The sequence below is a fragment of the Ptychodera flava genome, chromosome 3, assembly GCF_041260155.1.
Source record: "Ptychodera flava strain L36383 chromosome 3, AS_Pfla_20210202, whole genome shotgun sequence".
Taxonomy (NCBI): Eukaryota; Metazoa; Hemichordata; class Enteropneusta; family Ptychoderidae; genus Ptychodera; species Ptychodera flava.
Window position 1 is genome coordinate 49,371,613 of NC_091930.1, and position 12,441 is coordinate 49,384,053.

General features: G+C 37.0%; 1 protein-coding gene across 1 annotated transcript; it reads right to left on the reverse strand.

The window, feature by feature from the left end:
• Nucleotides 1-51: 51 nt before the first annotated feature.
• On the reverse strand, nucleotides 52-7,766 carry LOC139130212 (fibroblast growth factor receptor 4-like). Its single transcript, XM_070695957.1, has 8 exons — nucleotides 7,470-7,766; nucleotides 6,993-7,280; nucleotides 5,530-5,673; nucleotides 5,367-5,408; nucleotides 4,422-4,552; nucleotides 1,484-1,691; nucleotides 953-1,063; nucleotides 52-450 (listed from the first exon to the last, which is right to left on the reverse strand). The coding sequence occupies exons 1-8, from the start codon at nucleotides 7,690-7,692 to the stop codon at nucleotides 218-220; spliced, it is 1,380 nt and encodes a 459-aa protein (XP_070552058.1). The 5' UTR covers nucleotides 7,693-7,766; the 3' UTR covers nucleotides 52-217.
• Nucleotides 7,767-12,441: the final 4,675 nt, after the last annotated feature.

Below are 12,441 nucleotides of genomic sequence, written 5' to 3' on the forward strand. Positions count from 1 at the left end.
TGAAACTTAACATTCCGGCTTTAATAAGCCTTTATTTTTCTCTACCCTTATCTCGTTTGGGCGAAATATGTCGGCTGCAACATGACTTAAGTCAAAGCGTTTAGTCAAAACACTATCTACTTTTCGTATTGTGTTTTGGTATTCTGTAGGTACAAGACACGATGGTACAGTAGTACCTTGCACATGACTTACCTTTTGATAGCCATCAATCCTTCGTCTATTGTGAAAGACGTAGACATTGAATTTTTGCATTAAACATGTTACCTCTCCTTAGAATCATTACCTTGTTTCTTTGTAGATGTTTCATCCCGTTAGCGACGTCTGTAGCAAATGCCAGCATTTGATTTCTTGAAGACTCGTGTTTACCAGGTGTAAAAAGCTGACGATTCTCTTTCAGGTAAGTCTTTAAGTTACCATACGATGCATATTCCATGATTAAAACAATTGGCACTGCGTAATATGCAAAATAACAGCTACAAATTGAGTATTATGAAATACGTCGAGCCACGTTCCTGTGTAACACTATAAGAAAAGACGCTGCCACATTAATTTGTGTCATATTGTACCTTATTGCGCCAAGGCTTGCTTTGTCCGAATATGAGCAAACTCGTATAATTCAGACTAGCATCATTCTAGTTATTACACCTCCAAACCTTTAAGGTATATAATCAAACCTTTAAGACCCTGATACGGTTTTTTGCAAATCTCGGTTGTACGTCATATGGGCCCTCACACGGGCCATTCAGCCGTACAAACTCGGTCCGTAAAAAACATATCAGGGCCGTTAAGATTATTATGACCGACAATGACAGATATATGACTAAACACTCATTTTTGAACGTGATAAAGTATAAAAGAATTAAGTTATTTTAAAAAGCCGAAATAGCAACATATTCTGTTTCAAATATTTCCGTGTCATGATCAAGTGAGAGTCTATTTTGTGCACACTCACCCTCTTCAGCACAGTAACCTAACATTCTTATCACATTTTCGTCGCTGTGAATTTTCTTCATCAGTTGTATTTCCTGTAACAAATCGCTCTGATGCTGAGGATCTTTAGACTCTGTGTGAACAAATCGATATTACGAATTATCGGACAGTCGCAATATATGATATATACGTTATCAGTCTGATGCTCAGGATCTGCTTACTCTATGTGAAAAAATCAACAACAGCATTACGAATATAGTAAAATATTTTTTCTATATGTAGTACATTTGTCATTAAAATGACGCTATAACCTTAACTATGACCTTGAAAAAAGGATGTTTCAAAGCGACAAGTGCTTAAGCAATAATGTATCTCTCCGGGCCAATGACGGAAAGGAACAAAACATTCGTCGCGTGAAGATATCTACGATATTAAGTAAGTTCCCAGACCGTAAATTACGTTTGCAATTACACAAGCCAATTCATTAACTCATTTCGACACCATGCATATAGGTCCTAAAGCATATTGAAATTCACATTTACACATTTCTTACTTATCTCAGTTTTAATTGCAACAGCACTTGGTCCATCTTTGCCGTCTATAAACCAAGCTATGCCCTTCACAATTCTAAAGAATGTACTTGTGTATAGGGTTTCTGTAATATGCAGTCTGTCACTTGGAAATTCAAATGGAAACTCTCCGGGTTTCATGTAAGTTTGCGACGTCTTCCTGACTTCAAGGTCTTTATAAGCATCTGATGTCTGAAATGTGATGAAAATATATTCCCGGACTATTAATATAAAAGAAATGTATGTTACGTGATGCATAATGGATATATAATGAATCCTTGAGAGCATTTTGAAGAAGACCAATCCAATTTATAGCAGTTTTAATTATAAACACATTAACGATCAAAACTTTAATACCTTCCAACTCGAAAATTTTCCTCCTGTGCTTTAACGTTTCATCGGTATAAACATATTTTGCTTAAGGTTTATATAGATGAATGCTGACCATGATTTAAATACGATTTATTATCACATGCACAAGCCAAGTTTGTCGATTCCGAACAAAAAATACGGGATTTATTCTCTGGTCGTTCTACGTCACGACAACCCGCGTCTATGTCATCAATTTTGGTGCGTCGGACTTTTTTTGCCGATCTTCGGTGTGCTCGTAAATATGTAAACAAACAACATGGTGGCCGATGTTTCTCCAACGATCAAAAGTCATGTAATGAAATCGATATTTTCACAGACTACGACATTACTAATCCGAACAATGTAAACACAAGAGTGTACCGCCTGTATATTCCGAAGGAATTACGTGAATAATTTGCGGAAACAACGAACTCGAAGCTGGTCGCGTATACCGTGGGTTCCGTACACATTGCAAACAGGGTCAGGCGCGACGTTTACAGTGTTCGCGCCGTCGAGATTCAGTCGATATTTGTTCCCGAAAAATAGCGTATCTTCGTCTGTGATAAATTTCTAGGACTATGCTATCTTTGAAATAGAGTATAACTTTGCGGAAGGTAGCCTACATGTAGACCGAGAGCTGTCATTTGCTCCACACATGAACAAACGTGAGCGCAAATGCACACGACGGACGACTGGGAGTGATTGACAACTTGTGCACGTCGTACTGATATTTATTCCTAAAGTAGTTCAAAAGTTTAAACGCGGAATCGTCATGGAAAACTTATTTTCTTTTGCAAAAAATAACGAATTATTGGCTTGTGCATGTGATAAGTATATTATTCCCTAATATTTTTCTTCATTCAGCTCGGAAAATACTCGTGACGTAATGACCGTGTCACCACTCATCTTCGACTCGTGGTGACACGGTCATTACGTCACTCGTATTTTCCTTCGCTGAACGAAGAAAAATATTAGGGAATAATATCTGATTATATTTACTCTGCATGAAACTCAGTTGAGCTACGTATAAACCCTTTAATCTAGTTTTGGCATTATATAGAGCGAACGTTATTCATTTTTGTATTCAGCTTGCTGTAAAACATGACGTTAACGATAATCTAAAATATTATCGTACATGCTATGCCTGTATTGCCATTCTCCAATTGTTTAGACGGTACTAATATGAACCCGTATTTTAACTAGTGAAAATACGAAATATATCTTCCCTGTAACCGAACTACTTACAGCGACGCGTACGCGTGACCTTCAATGGGATGTTCACATACATGTAAAACTGCTGAGCAAATAGACTTGTGACACTCCGAAACGTCATTGTGAATGTGATTATGGTCAAAATTTTGTTGTTTGCAGTCAGTTCACGGGCATTGCACTTAGGTACAAGTACATTTATACCAAAAACATACAAACGAATGCATTGAAAATGTGTATGTTTTGCCGACCCGACACCTGTCATCGTTCACGGCCAGTCCCATACGGCGGTGTTTACATGTCGTCTACTCTGCGCCGCCGAAGATTACGATCTCGGTTGACAGAACAGCTATATGAAAAGTTTCCTGTTGACGAGTTTAAGTATCTGAGTGGTGAATTAAATCGTTTACAGCCATAAATGAGCCTCAAAAATCCAACCGCACTGAAAATACTCGCGACCGACAAGGTGCCCATATATTATTTTTCCGATTTGTACCTGTCAGTGAGATTCACAGGTCATGATAGTTGTCCGGTGGCACCGGTGCGGGTTTCAGAGACAATGTAAGATATAAGGGAAAGTAAAACTTTCGTTGAGGTTGTTGTGATAGAAATTTAGTTCTATTTAGGCAAGCCAGTAACGAAAATATACGAGCAAACGACGCAAATACCTTTGAAATGTTTTATTCGTACAGCAACATAATCACGAACGAATTACGACGCTACAGTTTACAGTGTACTCACTTCACGTGGTCCCTAATCCGCTCACAAATTCCGTTCTAAGATGGTAAATTCGGCATATTTGACGACTGAGGACATGTATAATTCTTGGAGATAAAATGACTGGTACGGCTATTATATCCACTGTGCATGTCGCAGAGCTGATTTTTACACACTCTAGCTTATTTTTCACATCCACCGCCATTTCAAGATAAAATTAAACCTTCTTCAAAGTGTAGAAACCTGTGTCGACATCTTAAGATTTAAATTGTTCTCTTTAAAAGTGTGCCATAAACCCTCCTTTGAAGTGGAATGGCCCAACAGTGATATAATAATATCGAGAAGAGATACGGTTGCCATCACTCCTTGCAATCAACTTTTTATGAGTACAGCGACGAGCAAGCAAGGTCGAATTCAGTTGATTTCGTCGCTAATTTCGGAACGTCCGTAGAAAAACAGTCATAACCAAAGCACGCATGTATAGTAAAGGGGTTATTACACGAAGTTTGGGCGATACCGCGTCGTAATCTCGTGATGTGTCCGCATTTTGACTCGTTGCTTCGCAACTCATCAAAATACGAACACATCACTCGAATACGACGCGGTATCGCCCAAGATTTGTGTAATAACCCCTAAATAACTTACTTGATCACCAGAGGATGTACAGTCGATTTCACTGTCTTCTGTAACAATATTGTTTAAAGGAATACTTTCATAATTCACGGGTTCATCCATTTCATCATTAGATCTTTCTGATACACCATGACATCTGCCTTCTGTCGATTTTATCAAAGAATATTTTGATATAAACGTTAGTGTAAAGCAAAGATAATATATTTTTTACAAATTAATACTTTGTTCTCGTTGACAAATGTGCTGGCTTTGTAGGTACTCTAGGTTAGTGATTTAAATCAGAAAGAATGTAAATTGAAATTAAGGTAAAAACATCGACCGTTACCTTTCACTGGGTATTCATCAAAGTATTGTAACATGATTGCAACTAATTTGGGATAATTGAATATCGTAGTAGTGAACTTTTAATAAGAACATGTAAGCTCATCGTATACCGGGCTCTCTTTTTTGCAATAAACTTCTTTTTATTGGTAATTTGTAATATTGTAACTTTCACCTATAGGGCACCTAACACTTTTGATAAATTGCAACAATTGATAGTTCCAATTCTCCCAATTTAGTTGTAATTGTGTTTAGTTCAGTTTTCAACATGCAGAAGGCATAACACTACGTGGAACAATGTAGTTGTTTGGTTAATATTGGTGTTCGAATGAGATGTGGATCTGAAACTAAATGTAATCAAACATCAGGGACGTTTATCATCATGTCAAAAAACATCAATCATTATATTCATTACCTTTAGGTAATATCTACTCATAGAGTAGGCATCCAACAACTTATGTCGTTGCTGATACAGTTTAAAGGAATGAATCTATTGACTAATGATATAAATAAAGTAATACAAAAAACCCTAAAGATAGAGAGAGAGAGAGAGAGAGAGAGAGAGAGAGAGAGAGAGAGAGAGAGAGAGAGAGAGAGAGAGAGCCTACTACGACAGCACAAAAATATGAAACTTACCGTTGTTGATGCTTTCATAACTATGGCTCGATGTCATGTGTCCTGCAAGAGAGACAGAGTTGAAGAAATGACTGATAAATTATTTTACAATTAAGTGCTATGTGTATTTCTTTTCGTCTGTTCAATATATTCGACACTTTATTTTATTTATTGTTTTACTCACGTAAATTCGCTTTGTTGCGACGTCGGATAACGTAAACTACCGGAACTGCAACGATGACCACAAGTACAGCAACAGCACAGGAGCTCAAAATAATGAGTACCGTTATACCTGGCTGCGTAGTTACTGTGGTTGCGTTGTTACCTTCTAGAAGGCAAAAGGAATGCAAAAGTGTTGCAGAAGGCTTACACTAAGGCTATAAACAAATTATTTCGTTTCAAAACTAAAATGTTGAATTTAAGCATAATTCCGATTTTAATATTACTCCCATTAATAAATGTGCACACTGCCAGGGCATACTGACACATTGTCCAGGTCATACATATGTTTGCTATCAACATTAAACATCGTGTTATTCAGAAGGGTGTACCGATCATTAACCATGTGAACGAAAGATCTTGCTTGAATAGATCGATTGCATAACATTGATTGGACATAAGCCATCTTGCACAGCTTAATTTCGCTGAAAAACACGACAAAAACGCAGAGAAACATTGACGACATGAGGGTATGGTAATCGTTTTGCTTTTTTTCACAGATTTTGATATGAAAAACTACAGATAAACAATTTTTGTTTCAATCTTTTTTATGGCATAGGGTTGGTCTAAATCACATTTGTCTTCGATGAGGTCAAATAGAGTGATAAAACTATAACAGTTCAGGCATTCTTAGCATTACGACAGACATCGTCAAGGAATTGGTTAAAGTTTAAGCTACTTTACATAGGCTATTGATGACGAATTAAATAATATACATCCATCACCCTGTATCCAGCATTGTTTCATTTAGTTTTTTTTTTTCAAATTAACACCTGGGGTATCCGCCTCACTTTATTGTACTCCTGTTAGATTCACACAGTCCTCTTCGTTTTTACACATTGTATCCAGATTTTATAATCAATTTACTCTGTTTTATCATCTCGTTTTTATGTTTTAGACCCTGAGGAAGGCCTCCTGTGTGTTGTCGAAAAATTGGTAAAATAAAGTTTTTCACCGTAGACAAAGAGACTTGCTCTTTTCGTCACACTAACAAGAATGTTATATTGATGCTTTCATAACTATGGCTCGATGTAACACAGCTGCGTAACAAAAGGTACAGGGTGATGACTGGTGTTTAGAAAGCTGCTTCTACAATAGGCTAAGACTGATCAAATGGTCATTAACCTCTTATTTTAAAATAAGTAAGGTCAGAAGCAAAATAAGGTTGTAGAAGCTTGGCATGGTTAAGGTCGCCTTTAAAAAAAATCCGAGGAAAATTTAAGAAAGCTGAGTGCTAACTGAGGCAATCTCAGTTTTACACAGCCTGCAGATCGTGTTTGTAAATAATCACAGCAATTTGTGTAGTTGAGTGTTTAGAAATTTGACACCATACACGCCTTACTTACCCTATTCCGCAGGGCTTGTCAAAAGTTACAAATATCGATACGTAGATGGGGCAAGTCATTATAATGTAATTGCTGTCCTTACCTTCTACAATTAGCGTCAGCGTTCGACTTCTGTTTTCTCCGATATCGTTTTTGCTTACAACTGTTATGCTGTAACGTGACCCTTCAACCAAACTACTAATATTGACATATATTTCTCCAACTTCATTATCGTTGATCAGCTCCGTCGTTTTCTTTACCCCTTCAGGCAATTTTACATACTCTACGTAGAATTTCTGATCGTCGCCACCGTTATAACCCGCTTTCCAATGTACGTTGGCGACGCCCGCTTGCATGTGGATTTCAATGTTAGTCACAGCATCCGGAACAGCTTTGCGATGTATGAAACGTAAAGACAATGCCATTCATAATTGAAAGACTGCATATATGCTACATGCTGTTAAAATGAGCCTTATATATTGAAGCGGGCACAAACACAGAAATACAACAATAAACAAAATCGTACATAATATACGATGTATATTCCGTCTGTGGGGAGAAATACGCACAGGAAACTTACATTTTCCTGAGAGAATTATGACAATCTCGACATCTCCGTGTTTATTTTCACCTCTGCAATAATATATCCCATAATCACTGTTTCTGACATCTTTAATGTACAGCGTGCTTTCTTGCGTTAAATTCTTTGGGTCTTCTTCGACATGCCGTCTGTTATCGTCAGGTTGTAATTCACTTCTGTCTTGGTCGTACCATTTGATAGATAAGGTTGGATTGCCTTTCATCTGGCATTGTAGAGAAGCAGTTTCACCAACGCTCACTGCTACTCTTCTGTTAAATCTTTCATCGGCGGGAAACGGTGCATCTTCAGAAATAAAGTTTACTGATTTGTAAAGAAATCATTTACCATATACGCAGTTTTTCTTGCTCTAAAAAGGAACAAACATATATTTAAATAAATACTAGTACTGTTCATTGTTTTACTCACAATGTACATCCAAGTTCATCTTCTTTGACTCATATGTCTGTCCTGAAAAAATCCGGCTGGTTGCTACGCAGACTATCGAAAGGCCGTTGTGCTTATAGGTTAAATTGATAAGAAGTTTTTCTTCAGATATTGTACCGTTGAAGTAACCATCACTGTGTTCTGCTTGACTCGATGACTTCATTTCACGATCGTCCATGTACCACAATATATCGGCGGGCGGATTACTGCTACAGGAAGTACACTGAAGCGTCAACAATTGATCTACTATCAATTCTGTTCCTGGGGTTGTTTTTATTAGCTTAGTAAGACAGTTTTCAGTATGGTTCGGCGGAACTGTAAAAAAGTGAGAATAGAAAATCAAAACGGGTATTGTAGTTTTACAAAAATAATATTGTTTCTCAAAACCACTCGATTTGCTTACTTAGTAACTTAAAATCACCATTTCGAAAAGATGATCACAAATGATTTTAAGGCAAAAAAGGCGATCAAGAAACATGGTTTGTCCATCACGTTTACAAAATCTTTCAAGGTAAATAATAATTGAAAAGTATCCTTACAGAAAATAGAAATAGTAATTTCCTTGAGAATACACTTGCTGTTTTAGGGAAATCATCAAGACTTGCTAAACATTGTATTTTTGCTGCATTGTCGCCGGGTGTAACTTTATATTGCAGTCGTTCTTTCGTTATAAATGCACTGTGTCCGCTACTTTCCTCGGTGGTCGTCGTAATATCGATAACATTAGAATGTCCATTTAAAGGTGAACCGTTTTTATACCACGTGACGATATAATCTGGATTACTCCGGCTTGTTGAGCATGTAAGCGTCATATACTCGTCTGTCTTTTCAGTCGTGTTACCAGTCAGAAAGACTTCCTTTGGCCAATCTTTAAAAACAATGAGATGAAGTAAATAATAAGTAAATAATGACTTTTTTTCAGCATTTTAAAATCAGTAAAATTGGTAACTCGTAAAACAAACTTTAAAAAGTCATTTGAGAGCAATGGTGGTTCCGAAACAAAATTTCTGCAAATATTAATGATTATTTAATAATAGCGTGAAAAACGCACTCGAAATACTTTTTTAAACACATACCATCGGCCCGTATGTTATAATTGCATGACGATAAAACTAAACGAAATAAATAAGATTGAAAAGGAGACAAATCTAGCCTTCTAGAGGAAAGGTGCTGAATGTTACGTTTCCCTTCGGAAAACGTAAGTTTATACATTGTCTGAATTAGTTATAATTTCAAGGAAATTACAATAATACGTTTTTGAATTTGTCTTTTTATGCCTATCTGTTTAAGTGTTTGTGTCCTTTCTGTCATCTTAATATGTTTCTCACTAACTGTAGTTAACACTAGTTAGAAATATACGTTAATATACTTGGACGTATATTAAGTATTGTACCCAGTGTGTTCGCTTGTCTGTCTCTCTGTGTGTCCCTGCCTCTGTCAATCTTGCTGGCTTACCCCTCCCTCCTCCTCTCTTAATTTGTATGTCTTCTCCTCCCTTCCTTTCCCTCTCTTCCTCCCCCCCTCTCTCTCTCTCTCTCTCTCTCTCTCTCTCTCTCTCTCTCTCTCTCTCTCTCTCTCTCTCTCTCTCTCAAACTCTCTCTCTCAAACTCTCTCTCTCTCTCAAACTCTCTCACACTCTCTCAAACTCAAATACTCACATAATACATCAAGGTATGTATAGTTCCAACCGTATCCGTAGCCACCAATTTCATCACAAAAAGTGTTTCTTGCCGTGCAATTGTACTTTCCACCATCTGATATTTGTACATTTTGCAGTGTAAGCCTACGTCCATTCATCACAGAACCACTTGGCGTAATCCACTGAAACATGTCAACATCCGGAATGGCCTTTGCATCACATTGCAATGACGTGTCATCTCCTTGTTTCACTCGTTGAACCGGAAGTGTTTCCACCTTTGGGTGATCTGATAAGACATAAAGTAAGGAAAACAAGAAACAAGTGGTTATCTGAAGATTACACAGTGCCCATCTATTCTTAGGTGCTTTAATTGGTCTAACATCGGTTATTAAATTGCTGCGTTGTATGAGAATACCTAGTGCAGACATCCAGCTAGTCCCAAGTGCATTTTCCACAACTTATGAATTACATTGTCAATAACAAAATTGTTATCAAGGTGACCTAACAGAAGAAATCTGTCTGTAACAGTTGAAATGAAATTTAAGATCTGTTGTTTACAAGTACGAGAAATATTATTACTCTCTCTCTACTTGTACAAACTCTATCATTCAATACGTTTCCGAAGTCGATGACATGTTCAATAGCCGTACTGTTCCAACGATACATTTCAAGCATGTGGGTATAGGCAAGCACTCGGGGTTATTTAAGCCATTCATATGCATGTAATTGTACAAGATTATGTTCCTAAGTATTTTCCACCCTATGCTAGACATTACAAACATTTATTTATTTGCCACCGCATCTCTCTCCTGTTGAAATTTTGTGTCCTGGGTTTTTCCGTTGTTGCGATCTAAAATAAACATGCCGGTTCAATAAGTTATAAAATTGATAATAAAAGTACAGTTGATATTGAAATGCTATTAATATATTTCCGCATGACGCAACCTTGACTTTGGTAAATTAGGTACGCATTTTGCTGATATGTCTATGCTCTAATCTTGTTGAACGTCTGGAGACATAAGTCAATTTGAACTCATTGAATGTCTAGGATCAACGTTAATGAGGAAAGTCAGGAGAGCACGGTTGTATGTCAACGTGTTCAGCGTGGGTAGTGGGCAAAACCGTTGAATTTAACGTTCATTGGAGACATATTTTAGAGGGACGATGTTGTATGTTGACCCTTGTTTTATCGGGTCAATCAACCGCTTTGACAACACCATAACTACTATTAGATGAATGAGTCGTGATACCATAATCACTTGCAACATGAAAAGAAACACCGTCAAAGAAAACGTACGAGTATATATGGGCGTGATAATTTATTGACTGTTTTGATGCTATGAGTCATAATGGTCAAGGTGTGTCTGAATGATAGCTCTAATCATACACTTTATTGCAGCAATAAACGACCGTCAATCACCTGTTTTATTAGATAACATAAATTACTGTCAAATTGTATGCCCTAAGATAACTGTACTAAAAGTACAAACAGTCTCTTTAGGACGACTTAAACACAACACGTAACACTAAGTCCTTTCTTATAACTCACTATTATCCCAAGTATAAGAGTAAACACACCTCGTATCTTTAGCGATTGAAGTTGCTGACTGTTTGCAAACAAGATAATGGGTTTGTACTTACACTCAATACGTACAGTAGTTTTACTTAAACTTTCTCCTTGCTCTCCATTGAAATATGTGTTGTTCACTTTACATGTATAGACTCCGCTATGTTTCAATGAATTAACTCTGTCTATTATAATAGGGTTGTGCCTTGTAAACGACTCTCTTCCTGGAATTTTCCATTGAATAGCAGTCAGTGTCGGGTTACCGGTACATTGTCACAGTTGATCCTAAATGTTGTTCCCTCCTGTACACATAAGTTTAACGGAGTTGTCACCTGAGGAGGGTCTGTTTTTTTAACAAAAGATCAATAAGAATACGAAAAAGTATTTAAATAAAAAGCGACTTGCTACTTTTGTGATCCATTATTATTGATGAAATAAATATAAAATGTTCCTTAATTGATACTCTCTCCAAGATTCAAAAGACACACGTGATCATAACTTTATTACTCGGTAACACAGAAAAGGCGATCATATTAATTGGTAAATATATTGCATTTTCGATTGAATCAACCGAAATGCATAAACTTCGTACAAACATATCATGTCCTAGATGTAGTAAACAGCGGTGCTGTCGTGTAAAAGATTATTTTTCCACTATTAGATTCACTTGATGTCCTATTCATCCTGTTGCGGGCAAATTTAATGTTCGATTACCTTAATTTATATTTCAGGGCGCACTGCACAAATGGATGTAAGGTGCAAGAAATAAGCTTATACGCGATAAGTATTTTTGCCCTGGAAGGACCATACGTTTAACTAACGTTGTTGTTACATTGGACAACCATAATTTTAGTATATCAGTCCCAAATGGTGTGGTTGTTGCAAGTGATGATACCGTTATAAACACAAGTGAAATGTACCGTGGATCAAGACGACGCGCTGTTAATAGAGAATCACAAAAAGATTCAAGTTCATTGCCAAACTCTGAGTGGAACGAGGATGCTTGAACGAGGATGTCTTTTATGTTTATTCCTTTTATATGCTATATAAATGTTTTTTAAACGCTATAACAGTTTGTACTGGAAAGACTTTGGCCAGTGTTTAATCGGCCTCTATTATTTCCCAGTTAATTTTAACATTGTTTGATTAGGCTGGTTAAGACGAAAGGACTGACTCAGGTCGTTGGGTGTACCAGTTCTTGTGACGTCATTCCTCGTATCTTTATCGGTGATGTATAGCTGACGCTTCGTTAGCTTAATTTTTTTTGTCTGATACGTGATTTTTCTGTTTCATAAGCTCAATGTTGACGTTTCGTGTGAAAA